Source organism: Leptonychotes weddellii, chromosome 5 (assembly GCF_054177405.1).
Source record: "Leptonychotes weddellii isolate Sample4059 chromosome 5, ASM5417740v2, whole genome shotgun sequence".
In the NCBI taxonomy this organism is placed as follows: domain Eukaryota; kingdom Metazoa; phylum Chordata; class Mammalia; order Carnivora; family Phocidae; genus Leptonychotes; species Leptonychotes weddellii.
In genome coordinates this window covers 33,939,798-33,956,785 of record NC_138373.1, presented here as the reverse complement: position 1 = coordinate 33,956,785, position 16,988 = coordinate 33,939,798, and the positions used below count along the sequence as shown (strand labels likewise).

At 59.1% G+C, this 16,988-nt stretch overlaps 1 protein-coding gene across 7 annotated transcripts in view; it reads left to right on the top strand.

The window, feature by feature from the left end:
* TBC1D24 (TBC1 domain family member 24) overlaps nt 1–16,988 on the top strand; it is a 27,073-nt gene that overhangs the window by 7,622 nt on the left and 2,463 nt on the right. For 2 of the 7 annotated variants that reach the window (XM_081820262.1, XM_031034480.2), the window contains exons 2-9: nt 8,373–8,492; nt 9,615–10,691; nt 11,305–11,322; nt 11,751–11,909; nt 12,975–13,038; nt 13,972–14,067; nt 14,263–14,485; nt 14,842–16,769. In XM_081820262.1, coding sequence (XP_081676388.1) covers nt 9,727–10,691; nt 11,305–11,322; nt 11,751–11,909; nt 12,975–13,038; nt 13,972–14,067; nt 14,263–14,485; nt 14,842–14,996 — 1,680 coding nt within the window. In that variant the 5' untranslated portion in view covers nt 8,373–8,492; nt 9,615–9,726 and the 3' untranslated portion in view covers nt 14,997–16,769. Of the gene's footprint in view, nt 1–8,372; nt 8,493–9,614; nt 10,692–11,304; nt 11,323–11,750; nt 11,910–12,974; nt 13,039–13,971; nt 14,068–14,262; nt 14,486–14,841; nt 16,770–16,988 lie in introns of those variants that run through there. The other 5 variants (XM_081820263.1, XM_081820267.1, XM_081820266.1 and 2 more) reach the window with 5 other exon arrangements.

Sequence of the window (16,988 nt, the reverse complement as noted above, 5' to 3'; positions counted from 1 at the left end):
AGAGAGAGCTCAGATAGAGGGGGATGGGGTCTATGGAGAGCCCAGATAAAGGGGGATGTGTTCCAGGGAGAGCCCAGATAGAAGGAGACGGGTCCAGGGAGAGCCCAGATAGAGTGGGGCAGGGTCCAGGGAGAGCTCAGATAGAGGGGGATGGGGTCCAGGGGAGCCCCTGCTATCTGACCAGAAGGACAAAGGGCATTTTTGGAGAGAGGATGAGGAAGTGGGTGCTGTGTGTCACACATTCCAGAGCCAGAAGAGAGGTAGGAGTGGGGGAGGTGGGTGAAAGCAGGACAGCACAGTAAGGCAATGTGGGGGATCATTGACTGTGGTCACCCCAGTCAGTGACACCATCACCACCAGCCATCTGCAGAATTGGGGAGTCGTCCTACAGCCGAGGGTTCAGATGGGGAGATGAATATCCGCACCCACCCCCCAGGTTCCATACAATGACCTGCAGCTTTTCCCCATGGCCTCCAGCAGATTCCCAGGAGTGGAATGGGGCATTTTCCTGGCCTCCCCACAGACAGGTGGGAAGATTGGGCCTCGTGAGGAAGTCCGATTTGACTCAGACTTGAGAATAAGGTTCTGGAGTAGTGGGAGAAGGTGGTCATCACCTGCCCCAGGCCTGCTCTCGTGGCCTGGCCTATCCCTGCCCCTTCTGGTCCTGTAAGCCAGATGGTCTCAGGGATCTCTCCCGACCCTGCACCTCCTTCCACCTTCCTCCCCTGAAGCTGCACCTGCCATGTCTACCATTCCTGACTTGCTGGTGCCCTTTCAGGCTGCCCCTCCCACCCCCCGCCGGCCCTGTCTCGTACCCAAATGCCCCGTGAGCTGAGCTCTCCCTTCCCACACGGGTTGTCTTCCCTGCCTGGCCCACTGCCCGGTGGCCTCAGCGCTCCAAGCATCTCCGAGTCAGGCAGCAAACATGTCTTTCTCGTGCACACACCCGAGGGAGGGCTGGAGCGGGGCTGTGTCATCTCTACATGCCCATCTCTGGTGCCAAGTGGGTGTTGAGGGGCTCCTCATTCTGCTATCCCCTGGCCTTTCTGTAGGCTCTGCTGTGAGAGAGACCGATGGCCTAGAGATTGACAAAGCTGTGAATTCCACCGCCTGAGAGGGGGAGCGGTCCTGTGTCCCATGGAAGTCTGCAGACCCAGAGCCAGGCACGCCCCTGCCCTCCTTCCCTGTCCCGTGGTCATGCCACACGCGCACATGCATACACACACCCGCACACACCCACGCACACCCACGCGTGCACATGCGCACAGGGCTGGGGCCGCCGCCGCTCTCCTCTCCATTGTTTGCTGGTCCTGCTCCCTGAACAGATGTAGGGTTGCTCAGGACACGGGAAATGCCGAGCCACGGCTGCTGACGCCGGCGGTACAGCCTCCCTGTCCTGTGCTCAGTGACTAAGGCCCAGCAGGCCCGGCTCTGGACCACGTGCGGTCAGTGCTGGGGGCGGGGGGAGGAATGCGGCGGGGGGGGGGCGGGGGGGCAGCAGAATCCCTCTGCACGCGGCTGCTCTCCCTTTGGTGGCGTCCAGGGCTGGGTGTGCGCCCTCCGTGAGGCTGACTAGGTGGCCGAAGAGTCCAGGAGCCAGCGTTGGCGTCCGGATGGGGCCTTGCCTCCTGCCTGAGCTGCTCGGGCATTTGCCTGAGATCCGTCTGTGCCCTGACAGGCACCGCACACACTCTCCACTGCCCCCCCCCCCCAACATCACTCCCTCCGATCTGCTGACCCTGCCCCTGCCTTGGGCCAGATTCTCTGTCCCCTGCTTGGGGGTCTGCCCCCACCCCTGGGTCACCCTGTCTGGTGGAATCCACCCCTGGGCAGTCTGTTGGGTCCTCCCCGTCTTCTCCATCCTCCCCGGCTGGCCTTATCCCACCCTCCTCGAGCCTCCTCTCTGGACTCAGCCCTCCTTCCTGGGCCACCAGGGGGGTTTTCTCACCTGCCACCTGCTTAGGCTCTCCTACTGCTGCCACTTGTGTGGGGCTGATGTCCAGTCAGCTGGCACACACAGCCATCGGCCCTGCCTGTCCCAGCTCTGGCCACTCAACACCGCCCACCTCAGCCTCCCCTCCTTGCTGGGCCCTCCTCTCTGTGCCCTGCCCCTGCGGTCGACTGCCCGTCTTTCTACACTCAGGGTCCCCACCATTGCCCCTTCTGCTGTGCTCCAGTGGAGTCGGCGCCTTGCCTTGCTAGCTGCTCATGGCACAGAGGAGGTATCTCAACAGAAGCCTGTCAAGTGAATAAAAGTTAGGGGCAAGGGGAGGCCCGGCCTGGAAGGGAGGCGCAGAGCCCAGTGTTGGTGGTTAAGATGGCATCACCCAGGGTGCCTGGGTGGCTTAGTCGTTAAGCATCTGCCTTCGGCTCAGGTCATGATCCCAGGGTCCTGGGATCTAGTCCCACATCGGGCTCCCTGCTCGGCAGGAAGCCTGCTTCTCGCTCTCCCACTCCCCCTGCTTGTGTTCCTGCTCTCGCTATCTCTCTCTGTCAAATAAATAAATAAAATCTTTAAAAAAAAAAAAAAAAGATGGCATCACCCAGGCTTCATGTGTGCGCCGGTGCTTGTCACAGGAAAGTGAGGTTTAGGGGCGCCTGGCTGGCTCAGTCGGTTAAGCGTCTGCCTTCGGCTCGGGTCATGATCCCAGGGTCCTGGGACCGAGTCCCGCATCGGGCTCCCTGCTCGGCGGGGAGTCTGCTTCTCCCTCTGCCCCTCCCCCCGCGTGTTGCGCTTGCTTGCACTCTCTCTCTCTCAAATAAATATACAATCTTTAAAAAAAAGTGAGGTTCACAGCCAAGAGTTTGGGGAAATCATGTTCCCCACTTAAGAGGTGAGAAATGCAGAGGTCTTCTGACTCCTCAGACCCCAGGCAGTGTTTGGGGACAGCAGTGGGGCCAGGGGAAGCCAGCCCTGCACACGCTGAGGAGAGCCCGTGGGTGGGGCTGACTGTCCAGGTGGTCTGTGCTGCCGAAGTGGGGGGGGGGGTGCGAAACAGGGGTCACGTGAGCACTGGAGGCTGACAGACTCGGGTGCTTCTCCCTGTGCGGGGGGGCTCGTGGGTCCTTTCTGTACTTGGTTTCCTCATCTATAAAGTGGAGCCAGTCCCCACGCCCTTGACTTGTCCTCAGGATCAGGGGAGGTAGGAATGTAAGGCAAAGTCAGTTGGCGGCCAGCTGCTGTGGGCTCTGTGCTCCGTGGCCCCTGCGGTTTGGGGTGGGAGGGGTCCGGCTTGACCAGGTGCTGCCAGCTCCTTGTTCCTGGGCATCTCCTGCCCCACAAGGAGGTCTTGTCCATCCCGCCGCATCTGCTCTTTCCTCTCACCCTGCTCCTGTCAGCAGGGGCACCGTGCACCTGACACAGCAGAGCCAGCAGGTTTGGGGTTCTGGGGCTCCTGCACCCCGGCCAGTACCTTCTCTTGCTGTTGCCCTGAAGGACAGAGTTGGGGTTGATTTGAACTCCCATGGGGTGACCCAGCGGAAGTGTCTTCTCATAGGAACTCCCTCCCCAGAAGCAGCCGCCCTGGCCAGGGCCTGTGGGGAGGGCCCCCCCATGCATCGGAGCTCACCACAGCCTGGTGTAAACTTGCCTTTGGCGTACCCGGGACAGTGTATGTGGCCAGAGGGCACAGCGGTCATCATGACGGGAAGGGGACCCGGACCGAGCTGTCGCCAGCATAGCAACATAACATTTGGGGGAAATAGGAGTCATTCATTTCCACTTAAAGTTCTGTTTTTGTTTTAGGGTTTATTTAGAGAGAATGCACGTGGGAGGGGTAGAGGGGGAGAGAAACTCCAGCAGACTCCTCACTGAGCTTAGAGCCCGAAGCAGGGCTTGATCTCAAGACCCTGAGATCGTGACCTGAGCCGAAACCAAGAGTCCAACTGACTACACCACCCAGGGGCCCCTAGAGTTCTATTTTATTTTTGATCAAGAATAATTTGCTTCCTGTCTGTAGGTAGCCTGAACCCTCAAAACAGACATGGCGTTTTTTTTGTTTTTTTTTTTTAAAGATTTTATTTATTTATTTGACAGAGAGAGACACAGCGAGAGAGGGGACACAAGCAGGGGGAGTGGGAGAGGGAGAAGCAGGCTTCCCGCGGAGCAGGGAGCCCGATGCGGGGCTCGATCCCAGGACCCTGGGATCATGACCTGAGCCGAAGGCAGACGCTTAACGACTGAGCCACCCAGGCGTCCCCAGACATGGCGTTTGTGAGGGTCACTGGAAGGGGCTTACAGGGGTAGGGGAAGCAGGTCTGTCAAAGACGCCCTTTGCAGGGACTGTCCCTGAAGAGTGAGCCGGGGACTTGGGTGGGCCCATGGGAGAACCTCCCCCACCAGAAGGGGCCATACTCGGGCCCCTCTGCAGGACCGATCAAGTGATGTCCAACTGGGTCCCTGTCCCTCCCCAGATGTCCCTGAGCCTGTACCAGGCCAAGGGATCCCATACCAGGCCAGGGGATCCCATACCAGGCCAGGGGATCCCGTACAGGCCAGGGGATCCCATACCAGGCCAGGGGATCCTGTGGAGCAGTAACAAGAGGCCCTAGGGACATCTGAGCTGCCGTGTGGGCCAGGCTAGGCTGAGTGTTTTCTATAAACAGTCCTCGTTAATCCTCATAACAATTGGCTTTTAAGTACGTTTGTGGGATCACATCCCTTCCCTGCTTCCGGCTGTACCAAGAAGAAAATCCAGACTCCTCCCCGTGCGCAATCTGGCCCCTGGATGTCTCTGCTGCTCTTTGCCTTGCTTGCTGTGCTCTGGCCATTCTGAATGTCCTTCTCTTCCTGGAGCTCACCAGCCTGTTCCTGCCTCAGGGCCTTTGCACTTGTTCTTCTCATTGTCCACAGTGACCTTTCCTCAGCTCTCTTGGCTGCTGCTTCTCGTCACTTGAACTCAAATTGAGAGAGGTCTGCCCTCATTACCCTAGTAATTGGCACCCACTGGACAGGATATCGAATGGAATTTTTTCCATTTTCCCAGAATTGCAGGCTAGGCCCAGAGCGGAGGACAGAGCACACCAAGTACTTCGCTGCATTCCAAATGCAGAGAGTCACAGGCGGCTGGTGGAGCCTCCTCCCACAGGGCTGGTGGAGAGGGGTCCCCTGAAAACCAGCCCGGCCCCCACCCCGTTGCTCTGCAGCGACCCTGAGACTGGTGGGCGGTGACCTTTAGGGGATTGCAGCGTTTGTGATCAAAAGTCATTCCCTCCATCCGCATTGGAGGCCCAAGGAAGGTGGTTTTCCAGGGCACCTGGCGGCAGGGACTGGCTGGTGGGGTGTCTGGATTGGCCAGAGCACAACAGGCTGGGGAAAGTGCAGTGGAGCCATGGCAGGGAGCACGGATGAGGGGAAGTGAGAGAGATAATGGGGTGTGCTTGTCTGCAGGGTGTCACGCACACCCCAGCCAGTGAACCCGGGGCGTGAGCTCACCCTGCTGGTGTTGCGTGAGGACCCACGCCAGTGAGGTGGGTTGTTATTTATCAACTCCATATCATATGCGGGTACCTGCCCTTTGGGGAAGAGGCATGGCTCGTGTGAGGTTCAGGCAAACAGAGCTGGACTTGGAAGCCCGGCCTGCCGGACTTAACACTGGATCACCTCCTGCATTAGCTCCTGCCTCCCTTCTCCACTCCTGACCCCTGACTGTGGATGTGGAAGCATGGCCTCCTTCCCCCTTCCTGGCCCCTTGGGCAGCCGCCGGTGGCGGCGGGGGGCGGGGGGGCATGGGCAGCAGCTGAGGCCTGTTTCCTGCATCCCAACAGTGTCCTATGGTAGCCATGAGCTGCAGGAGGAGGATCTGAGGGGACAGGCACGTCAGCTCCAAAACTTACCTCCAGGGCACGAGTGTTCAACTGAGAGTAGTTTATATGTTCTTACATGTTTGGTGTGTTTCCTGCCCCCGACTTCTTCCCAGGAGCCAGCTTACACCATCTAACGTGGTTGTGAATGAGTGTGTGTGTGTCAGTCTAAGGAAAAGGCTTTGCGGGATACGCCCTAAAATGTGAGTCGTGTTTACCTTTAGGAGGAAGAGGAGGTAGGATTGGGGTGGGCGACTGAAACAGGACTTCACATTTTTGTTCTACAATTTTGCATTATTGGCCCTTTTTGTGATGATGCATTCCTGTTTAAAAACGACAACAACCGAGAAAACCACCCTGGATCTGGTTTTATAGATGCCTAAAGCAGTCGCTGCAAGCCTCGCTGGCCCTGGAAATGCCATGCTGTCTCTTGGGGTGGGGCTTGAGGAGGACACCTGTGGGGGCTCGGGGAGCTCTCCAGGGTCTCCTAAGCATGCCCCAGCCTTGGACTCGCTCTGAATCCGGCATGTCCCTGAGCTCCTTGCTGCAGCAAACGACACTGTTTGCTCCTCCCTGAAGGTCCTTCTGAAGGAACTTTGCAAGGTGTGATAATCGTCTTTGGAGTTGCCAGTTTAATATTCCACCAGAATGGGAGGCCAGTTGAGTGAGGACTGGTGCTGTCCTGCCCAGCTCTTGTTCTGCTTATAAACATGTTTACTGCCCTGAGAAGGAGCTGCTGCTTTTCTCACACACAGGATGGGCCTGGGGTCCCCTTCAGAGGTTAGCGGGCCCAGAGCCTAGAATGAAGGATCTAAACCCTATAGGTGGGGCTCCTGGCTGGCTCAGTCCAAAAAGCGTGTGACCCTTTATCGTGGGATTGTGAGTTCGAGTCCCAAGTTGGGGGTAGAGAGGACTTAAAGAAATAAAAACTAAAAAGAAAAAAAAAACAAAACAAAACCCACAAAGCTATAGGTAATTTGCACATGGGGCCTGTGGAGTGCAGCCTGGGTGTGGCTCTTCAGGGCCTGGGCAGGGGGGCTCCTTTCCCACCCAGTACAGAGCAAACTTACCAGCTCCGTGAAGGCTTCTTTTCTTCTGAAGAGGAAGGAAAGGCTCCAGCCCAGCCACAGGCCGGGTTCCACTGTGGGTGAGGGACTTCTTGGTGGAACGTGTGAAATAGGTGATGTTACAAAACCTTATTTTAGTTCATCTTCTCTATGGGGAAGATCCTATAAGAGCAGCATCGACTGATACGTATCCAGGGGAGCTGGAAGCTGGACTCTGACAGACCCGGGCACACCCGCATTCACAACAGCATTGCTCACGGGAGCCAGGAGCCAGCAGCGACCCGAGCCCACCTGCAGATGAGGGGGTAAACACAACGTGTTCTGTCCACATGGTGGAATAGTCTTTAGCCATGAAAAGGAACGATGTTCTGATTGGGGGAGGGCAGGATGGACAGGTGGAGCACAGCGGTATTCTAGGGCAGTGAAAATACCCTGTATGGGCCTGTCATGAGGATACATGTCATCATACATTTGTGCAAACTCCTAGAAAATACCCTTGGTACCCTGCAGATCTCAGGTGATGATGACGAGTTCATGCAGTCTCCTCACCGGGGAGCAGTGCCAATGGCGGGGCAGTCCATGCCTGTGTGGGGCGGGCAGGGGGTGAGAAATCTCTGTGCCTTCCTCTGCATTTCCTTCCTCTCCATTTTTCTGTGAACTTGAAACTGCTCTAAAAAACAGTCTTAGGGGCGCCCAACTGGCTCAGTCAGTAGAGCGTGAAACTCTTGACTTGGGGTCAGGAGTTCCAGGCCGACGTTGGGTGTAGACGTGACTTAAAAAAAAAAAAAAATCCTAAAAAAATAAAATAAATAAAGAATAAAAAATAGTCTTAAATTAAAAAAGAAAAAATTATGGGGGCACCTGGGTGGCTCAGCTGGTTAAGCGTCTGCCTTCGGCTCAGGTCATAATCTCAGGGTCCTGGGATTGAGCCCCGCATCGGGCTCCCCACTCGGCAGGAAGCCTGCTTCTCTCTCTCCCACTCCCCCTGCTTGTGTTCCCTCTCTTGCTGTGTCTCTCTCTGTCAAATAAATAAAATCTTTAAAAAAATTTTTTTAAAAATTAAAAATTCTGATACACGCTATAAATCTAGATGAACCTTGAGGACATGATGCTCAGTGAGGTAAGGCAGACACAAAATGACGAATGTGTATGATTCCACCTCTGTGAGGCTCTATGAGTTGTCCCGTTCATAGAGACAGTAGAAGGGTGAGCACCAGGGGCTGGGGAGGGGACGTCTGTGTTTAATGGGGGCAGAGTTTCAACTGAGGAAGAGGAACGCGATCTGGGGACGGACAGTGGTGAGGGCTGCACAACCGTGTGAATGCGCTTAATGCGTGCACTCAAAAATGGCTAAAATGGTAAATCTTCTGTATATTTTGCCACAGTGAAAAATACTGTATCAAGGGGCTTTCTCCAGCCTCCTCACACGTACAGGTTTTATATTGTAATTCTTTAATTTCCACTCCGCGTTCTTAAGGCGTGACTTCCTTTTTATATTTTCAGGTGAACGTTCTAGGTGCAGGAGAAACTGGAACGATCTGGTCATTTACCGAAATCTGCTGAAGCAAAACCCTGAGCCCTCGCGTCCACCTATACCATCCTGGGCGGAAAGGCTGGTCTGAGGTACGTGGCAGACATGGCCGAGGACAGTAGTCTTTGGCAAGGACAGATGTTAAGTCTCCTGAACGGTAGACTTGTGACCCGTTAGCCAGAGAGTTGGAGATTGCACAATGTACCCATTTTGTAACATCGGCCTGGATCTCTGTGGTTGCCCACAGTGGAGGGATGGCACCAAATCCCCCAGTACCTCTGGCTCATTCAGACCCAGAAATGTCTTAATGTCAAAGCTACGACAGCTTCGATGGATTTCAGAGCCTTCATGTCTGCTCCCCAGCAGCGATTCCTCTCTACCTGAAACTTAGCTGGCATTTCTGGAGAGTTCAGGGCTGGCCTCTGGATTCTGACCCAGGGCTGGTGGGACAGAGCAGGTACACAGTGGAACGCAGGCCATAAGGGCCCAAAGCCTGACAGGGCGGAAACTGAGCATCTTTTGAGTTGCGGGGGTGCTGTGGTCCAGCAGCCGCAGGGTGGTATGTAGGGCGGTGGGGGGGGTGCTCGCAGGCCGCCCCCACCCCGTGAAAAGCTGTTTTCAGCCGGATGGGCTGGCCTAGCCCTTCGGGGAACTCAGCCCTAGCCTCTCCTTACTCAGTCTGTGTGACCTACTCAGGTAACTGGGTAAGCCCCATGGAAAGTTCTACTGCAGAGTTCATAGTGAATTCTCAAAATACCCACTTATCTTAGATTTTTTTTAAAGATTTTATTTTTTATTTGTGAGAGAGGTCACAAGCTGAGGGAGGGGCAGAGGGAAAGGAACAAGCTGACTCCCTGCTGAGCCACCTGGGTGCCCCAATATCCACTTATCTTAAATGGAAGCCCTTCAAATACTCTATATAAAGATTGAAACAAAAACATGCTCTTTAAAATGTGAATCTCGGGGCACCCGGGTGGCTCAGTTGGTTAAGTGTCTGCCTTCAGCTCAGGTCATGATCCCAGAGTTCTGGGATCGAGCCCCGTGTTGGGCTCCTTTCTCGGTGGGGAGTTTGCTTCTTCCTCTGCCCCTCCCCCAAGCTCATGCTCGCACCCGCACGCTCGCTCGCTCGCTCTCTCAATTAATAAACCTTGAAAAAACAAAATAAAAAAACGTGAACCTTCATATGCATTTAAGCCTGACTTTTAATCCAACAGGGTATGGGATGGCAAACAGGTTAGCAGAAAGGCCTCTGAGAGGGAGCTGGGGATTTGGCTGTTCCGTGCCCCACCTGGCAGCCTAGGACTCTCCTCCTGGGCCCCCTACACCATGGACCCCCCGGGGTACAACTGCTTTGTGGACAGAGACAAGATGGACGCTGCCGTGCAGGACCTGGGCCCCAAGGAGCTGAGCTGCACCGAGCTGCAGGAGCTGAAGCAGCTGGCTCGCCAGGGCTACTGGGCCCACAGCTACGCCCTACGGGGCAAGGTGTACCAGCGCCTGATCCGGGACATCCCCTGCCGCACCGTCACGCCGGATGCCAGCGTGTACAGTGACATTGTGGGCAAGATCGTGGGCAAGCACAGCACCAGCAGCCTGCCCTTGCCCGAGTTCGTGGACAACACGCAGGTGCCCAGCTACTGCCTGAACCCACGCGGCGAGGGTGCTGTGCGCAAGATCCTGCTGTGCATCGCCAACCAGTTCCCGGACGTGTCCTTCTGCCCCGCGCTGCCGGCCGTGGTGGCCCTGCTACTCCACTACAGTGCAGACGAGGCCCAGTGCTTCGAGAGCGCCTGCCGCGTCCTGGCCTGCAACGACCCCAGCAGGAAGCTTGTGGACCAGAGCTTCCTGGCCTTCGAGTCTTCCTGCATGACCTTCGGGGACCTGGTGAACAAGTACTGCCAGGCGGCCCACAAGCTGATGGTGGCCGTGTCCGAGGACGTCCTGCAGGTCTACGCGGACTGGCAGCGCTGGCTGTTCGGGGAGCTGCCCCTCAGCTACTTCGCCCGCGTCTTCGACGTCTTCCTGGTGGAGGGGTACAAGGTGTTGTACCGCGTGGCGCTGGCCATCCTCAAGTTCTTCCACAAGGTAAGAGCCGGGCAGCCGCTGGAGTCAGACAGCGTGAAGCAGGACATCCGCGCCTTCGTCAGGGACATCGCCAAGACCGTGTCTCCAGAGAAGCTGCTGGAGAAGGCGTTCGCCATCCGCCTCTTCTCCCGGAAGGAGATCCAGCTCCTGCAGATGGCCAACGAGAAAGCTCTGAAGCAGAAGGGCATCACCGTCAAGCAGAAGAGGTAGGTGGGCCCCTTGGGGCCTCAGGCGTGGCCCCCTGGCAGCTCTGAGGGGCCCACATGGGCAAGGGCTGGGGCACGTCCTGGGGGGTGGGGCTGGAGCCCGTCCTGCCAGCCTCTTGGTCGGCCACCAGGCCGCCCTGCACAGTTAGAAATGCACAGGAGGGAGACGGGGCCTCATGGCCACGGCCACAACTGCTCAGGCAGCTATGGGTGCAGAAGGTGCAGGGTCCTGCTCTCAGTGACAAGGCCTATGGCTGCAAGGGAAGCCGGACGCTGACCGTGGAGTCCGAGGTCTGCAGGGGGCCGGGCTGACCGCCGAGCATCATTTCAGAGCTGCCCCGGCTCTGCCCCTCCTGCTCTGGGCTCCCTTGCTTGCTGTCCTCGTGGCTGCTGGGTATGCCCACCGCCCTGAGCACAGCACCTAGGAGGTGGGCTGGGAAGGGCGCGTGGTGTCCCCACACCGTCTCGGCCTGACCAGGCCGTTGGTATGGAGGCCTTTCTCCTGGGCTACAGGCAGGTGCGTCCTGGCCATCAGTACTTGCCACTAACCTGTCCTTGTCTGTTTTATTTTTCTTTCTCTTCTCTGTGTCCGTTGCTTTCTCCTGTTTTTCAGTGTTTCACTCTCTAAAAGGTAGGTCTGTTAACCATGTGTCCATGCCTGGCCTCTCTCCATCTCTGGCCGGGCTGTCCCAGGGCCTGGCTGCTTGCTCCGGCTCTCAGGGCTGGCTTTGGCAATGCTGCCTTAAAGCCTGGCTGATGTTCAGGCCCTGTCTGCTCAGCTGCCTTGGATGGGCTGTCTGTCAGTGCTTGGCTGGCTCTCTCTCTGTCCCCATTTATTAGGGAAAAGGTGCTTTTGTCCTGGCCCAGGCCGGGTGCTCTCCCCTCTGTAACCTCTGGGAGTGGGGCTCCAGGGGTCAGCGCCATCCCGTTTCTCCCTCAATGGGTGAGAAGCCCCCTGCAGGCTTAGCTTCCACGAGAAGCTCTGCATCCGTCCGGGGTGGGGGGCACGGTCAGGGCTGGGGTCCCGGCTGTGCTCTGAGCCCTCCCTGCTCTCCCCAGGCAGTTTGTGCACTTGGCCGTGCACGCAGAGAACTTCCACTCAGAAATTGTCAGCGTGAAGGAGATGAGAGACATCTGGTCTTGGGTCCCCGAGCGCTTCGCCCTCTGCCAGCCCCTTCTGCTCTTCTCGTCCCTGCAGCACGGGTACAGCCTGACCAGGTAACCCCCGGGAGACCAGCACACACTGGGCCTGCCCTCCCGAGGCCCGCCGGTGCAGGGGGACAGAGCGAGCTGTGGGACCACTCCAGAATGTTGTGGTGGTGGCTGGAGATGGGCCCCTGGGTATTCCCAGGGGGCCCCGGAATTGGGAGCCCCTCTTCCTGGACTTCTCTTACTCCCAGGCCACCCACACTTGAGGGCTCAGTGCCCTGAATACACAGCATGGCTCCAGGCTTCTGTGTGGGTGTTGGGACAACATGGGAAGCAGAATCCCCACCCAGGAGTATAAAGAATCCTAGCACAGGATGACCTGTGGCTATAGGCCTTGGGTCACTACTCCCCAACCCCCACTTGACTGGTCCACAGGTGGGTCCAGGGAATTCTGGCAAGGCCCCCCTCAAGGCATACCACCTCTCAAGGCAGCTCCTCCAGGTGCAGCCCCAGGTGGCCTCAGAAGTTTCTGGCTTGGGTCACAGGTGACCCCACAGAGGTGGCATAGCTAGAGATTGATTCGCCTGCCCCCCCGCCCCCCCATGCTCTGTGGGAGGCCCGGCAGGAGTGTGGGACAGCCCGACAGGGCCACTGGGGACGCCGGGCAAGCCCTGGGCACTTGGTGCCACCACAATGCAACATCAGACCTCCTCAGGCACTTCTCAGTGTTGCCTGTCTCTCAGGCTCAGGCTCCTGGGCACGTTCCGAGCTTTCCTAGAACAGGGACCTGTTCCTCTGGTCTTGCCTCCCTGAAGCACCTGGCACGTGGCTGCTGTGGTTGGTCTGCCGTGCGCCTTCCCCCCACATCATACCAGGACACACAGTCTGGCGTAGCTGACTGCTCGGCCCCCGGGCTGCTTGGCCTGGGCTCTGTCTTGGCTGAGAAGTATCTAGGCCAAGGTGCTGCCAGGTCCTTGGCCATCGTGCCTGCTCCCCAGGACACAGGGAAACACAGTTCCCAGGCCTGTCTACCCCAGACAGCCCGGGCTTCTCAGGTACAGTGGGCACCGGATGCTGTGGCCAAAGGTCGCACCGAGCAGGATACCAGGCTGGATGTGTGGTCTTTGCTCCCAGGTTCTATTTCCAGTGTGAAGGACATGAGCCCACCCTCCTGCTCATCAAGACCACGCAAAAGGAGGTGAGGAGGGGTCTTTGCCTCTGATGAGCTTCGGGGAGGGTGGGTGCTGCCCTGAAACCTCCACCCAGGCTTCCTGCACTCAGGGGTGCAGAGTGGAAGAGGGTGAGTCCAGCCTCCCCGGGTGACCACCAAGGACCCAGGGCCTCCTGTCTCCTCTGGGCCTCTCAGCTCCTGCTAAAGCAGCCTGATACCCCAGGGCCTGGCTTCAGGGAGCACTGCAGAAATAACCTAGTGAGCAAGACCCTGCCTCCCCTCCACCTGCTGTCTTCACCCACCCCCCCACCCCGACAGGTGGTCGTTAGGGCCTGTCTGCTGCAGTCACCTGGACGTGCCCTGAAGCATCTAGGAAAGTCAGAACTCACAGGCCTCCATTCTGGGGGCATGTACTCCTGGTAGAGGCTCCTTGTTCCTTGGCTCCCAAACCTGCACCCATGGGAGTTTTAGGTTACTCACCCTGTTCCCGATCCTGTGTCTGCGTTCTAGCAGGTGACTCACTGTCAGACACTGGGGGCAAAGCCCGCAGCCACTCAGAGGACTGAATCTGTTGGTGAAATCTAGCACTTTGCTAGCTGACGGGGTTGGGGAACATTCTAGAGCAGGGTCCTCTCTGGGAAGCTTCTGTGTGAGGGGCATCCCTGGGGTTGACGGCCGAAGTTCGAGTGCAGACGTGGGCTATTCCCCATGCTTGAGGGCCAAGGAGGGAAACAAAAGTATCCTCAAGCTGATGCCAGCCGAGGCGGCCGCCCACCCACTGTCACTGCCCGCCCCATGTCCTCCAGACTCTGACCTCCCCACCCCGCCAGTCACCTCTGGCTCTCGCCCTCGGGTTGGGGCGGGGGTGTGGCTGTGCCAACAGTGCCCCCCAGCAGCGAGCGAGGGATGCTCCTGCAGGCAGGCGGGGTGCAGCCTCACACCCCAGGCCTTTCTGCCCAGGTGTGTGGGGCTTACCTGTCAACAGACTGGAGTGAGAGAAACAAGTTTGGAGGCAAAGTGGGCTTCTTTGGGACTGGAGAGTGCTTCGTGTTTCGGGTGAGTGAGTCTGCCAGCTGCCCACCCCACAGGGTGCCCCCGTGTTGGCTTCTCGTTGGTGATAGTCAGACCACACTGCATGAGTGCAGGGGGGCCTTGGCCGTGTGCAGCGTCTCCCCAGCCTGGGCGCAGGGCACGGGAAGGAGGGCCCATGGGGGACCATGTGCTGGGACTCATACTGCCCTTTGCCCTCAGCTCCAGCCTGAGGTCCAGCGCTACGAGTGGGTGGTCATCAAACACCCAGAGCTGACCAAGCCCATGTCCTTGGAGGTCCCTGCTGCCCTGTCCCCACCCTGCCGCCCTGTGTCCTCCGACCCTGCTGACCGCCTCTCACCCTTCTTGGCTGCACGTCACTTCAACCTGCCCTCCAAGACGGAGTCCATGTTCATGGCTGGGGGCAACGACTGTCTCATCATAGGTGGGTACCTCCCTGCACCCCAGGCTGGACTCCCGCCTGCCCTTGGTCACTTAGCCTGGGAGACGGGTGCAGGGTCATGGGGCACAAAGCTCCTGCATAGCAGGTGCCTCCCCTGAGGGACGGGCAGAGGACGAGAACCGGGATTGTGGGCTGGAGCAGGGGCGGGAGTGGAGACAGCAGGGTGTGCCGTGGGGGACCCTGGCCCGCCCTGTGGTCTTGGAGAAGTCTCTGGCAGGGTCAGGGCAGGGACAGCTAGGAGGCTTGCCCCAGCCAAGTGGAGAGGCTCAGGAGCAGGGGAGAGTGTTCCGGGGGCGGTGCTGGACAGAGGGGCAGCCACTCACTGGAGCATCCCACAGGTGGAGGGGGCGGCCAGGCGCTCTACATCGATGGGGACCTGAATCGGGGCCGCACTGGCCACTGCGACACTTTCAACAACCAGCCCCTCTGCTCTGAGAACTTCCTCATCGCGGCTGTGGAGGCCTGGGGCTTCCAAGACCCTGACACTCAGTGACAGGCCTGCACAGACGGTGACTGAGCCGTCACCGTGGGGTGGGGGTGGGGCAGGGGCCAGGCCCCCCTTCAGGGGGAGGCAGTAAGTGAGGACCCCCCGTGCTGTGGGCAGCGTCGAGGTGCAGCAGGGGCTCTGGATCTGGGCGGGCCAGGGGATGCCGGGACCTCAGTTGGCTGGGCCTGTCCCTGCTCACACCTGCTCACACCTGCTGCTGCCTCGAGCTTGGGCTCAGGCCCCAGTTGTCCTCTGTGGAGGCATCTGGTGCCAGGGCCTAGGGGGGCCACGTCTTGCAGGCCTGAGTCTCAGTCCCTTGGTGCAGGGGTGGGGACAGGAAAGGCAGAAGGAACCTTCCACCAAATGTGGGGCCATGGCGCCCCCTGCTGGTGCCTCAACGCTGCTCCCGAGCAGAGTCCCGCGGCCACCATGGGTCCTGCGGGTAGGCGGCCACCTGGCCAGTGGCTGGCGCTGGCGGCTCCCCAGAAGAGACAGGCATCCTGGGGACTGCTCCTTGGCCATGTCCCCCTCCTGCTCCCCCTACCACAGCAGGAGCACCTGCCGGGGGCTTCTAACCCCATGCCCTCCTCCCCGTGCTGGCCTCCTGTGGCTGCCTCTCGGACAGTAACTGCAGGGAGAGAGGGGAGGACGGGATGTGTGCTGAGCTCTGGGCCCCTCCTGAGAGAGGGCTGAGCACCAGTATGATGGAGGGCTGGAGGGGACATCGTGGCTTCTTGTGTTTCAGAGCCTGAGGCTTCTGCTGGGCCCCACTGTAGGTCCATGCCCTAAGAGTCCACCAGGTTGGCCCAGGATGGCCCAGGGAGGGGCCCTCTGCAGCTGACCCCAAACCAGCCAGCTCCATATCCAGGAGAAGCCTGGACCCGCAGGAACTTCTTCAGCCCTCCTCCTCTCTGTCCTGGGCCACCTCCGCTCCCCGACAGTCTCTGCAGTGTCCCCAGGCTCCTGTCCAGACTGCTTAGCGTGGCATGCTCATCTTCGTCCGTCCCCACGCGCCCCAGGTTGCTAGGTTTGCCTCCCGCCCAGATCCCTGCCACGCGCTCCTTCACACACCCCTCTGCATCCCTCACACAGCCCTGTAGTTGGCCACGTAACATGGTTTTCTTGTGCCACCTCTGCCCCTTTCCCTGCCCGGCCTGGCCCCACACAAGCCCTGCAGACTGTAGGTGCCACGTGAAGACTTATCGGGGAGTGGCCTCCTACCTCGTGACCTCCCTCAGCTGGTCCTGAGGGCCTGGGCACCCGGGGGAGGAGGGGAAGCCGACAGACACCCAAGCAGCCACGTGGGGCTGTGGCAGCCTGGGCCACAGGTGCCAGGGGTCCTGCCCCCAGCCTGGGCCCCACGTGGCTGCAGCCAGCACCTCAGTGTCCCCGTGTGCCATGCCTCTGCTGTCTCCAACTCGCTTGTTACTCCTGTGAGGCATTGGCTGTCCCCTGCCCACCTACTCCAGTCTCTTCTGAGCTGGGCCACCATGGTGCAGGAGGAAGGACCAGAAGCCCGGTGTGGCATTGGGCAAGCCACGGATCTGTTTCTCCAACTGTAAAATGGGGCCAGTCATCGTGCTCTGCTGTCCCCGTGGGACTATTGAGAGGCTCTGAGGGGGACAGTGTGAGTCCCTAGTGAGAGGAGAGGTGCTGGGAGGCAGTGTCACTGCTCACCTCCCCCCCACTGCCACCCTTGCCCCCCCTCCTCTGAGCCCCCACAGCCCTCTGTTGTAGCGCCCACTTTGGTGTTCATTAAACACAGTCTCGTTACATGAACTCCGAGGGTCCAAGTCTGGTCTCTCCAACCAGAGGGGCCTCCAGGGGCTCCCCTGGGCGCGCCACCGAACGGGGCGGGTGCGCCACCGAACGGGGCGGGTGCGCCACCGAACGGGGCGGGTGCGCCACCGAACGGGGCGGGTGCGCCACCGAACGGGGCGGGTGCGCCACCGAACGGGGCGGGTGCGCCACCGAACGGGGCGGGTGCGCCACCGAACG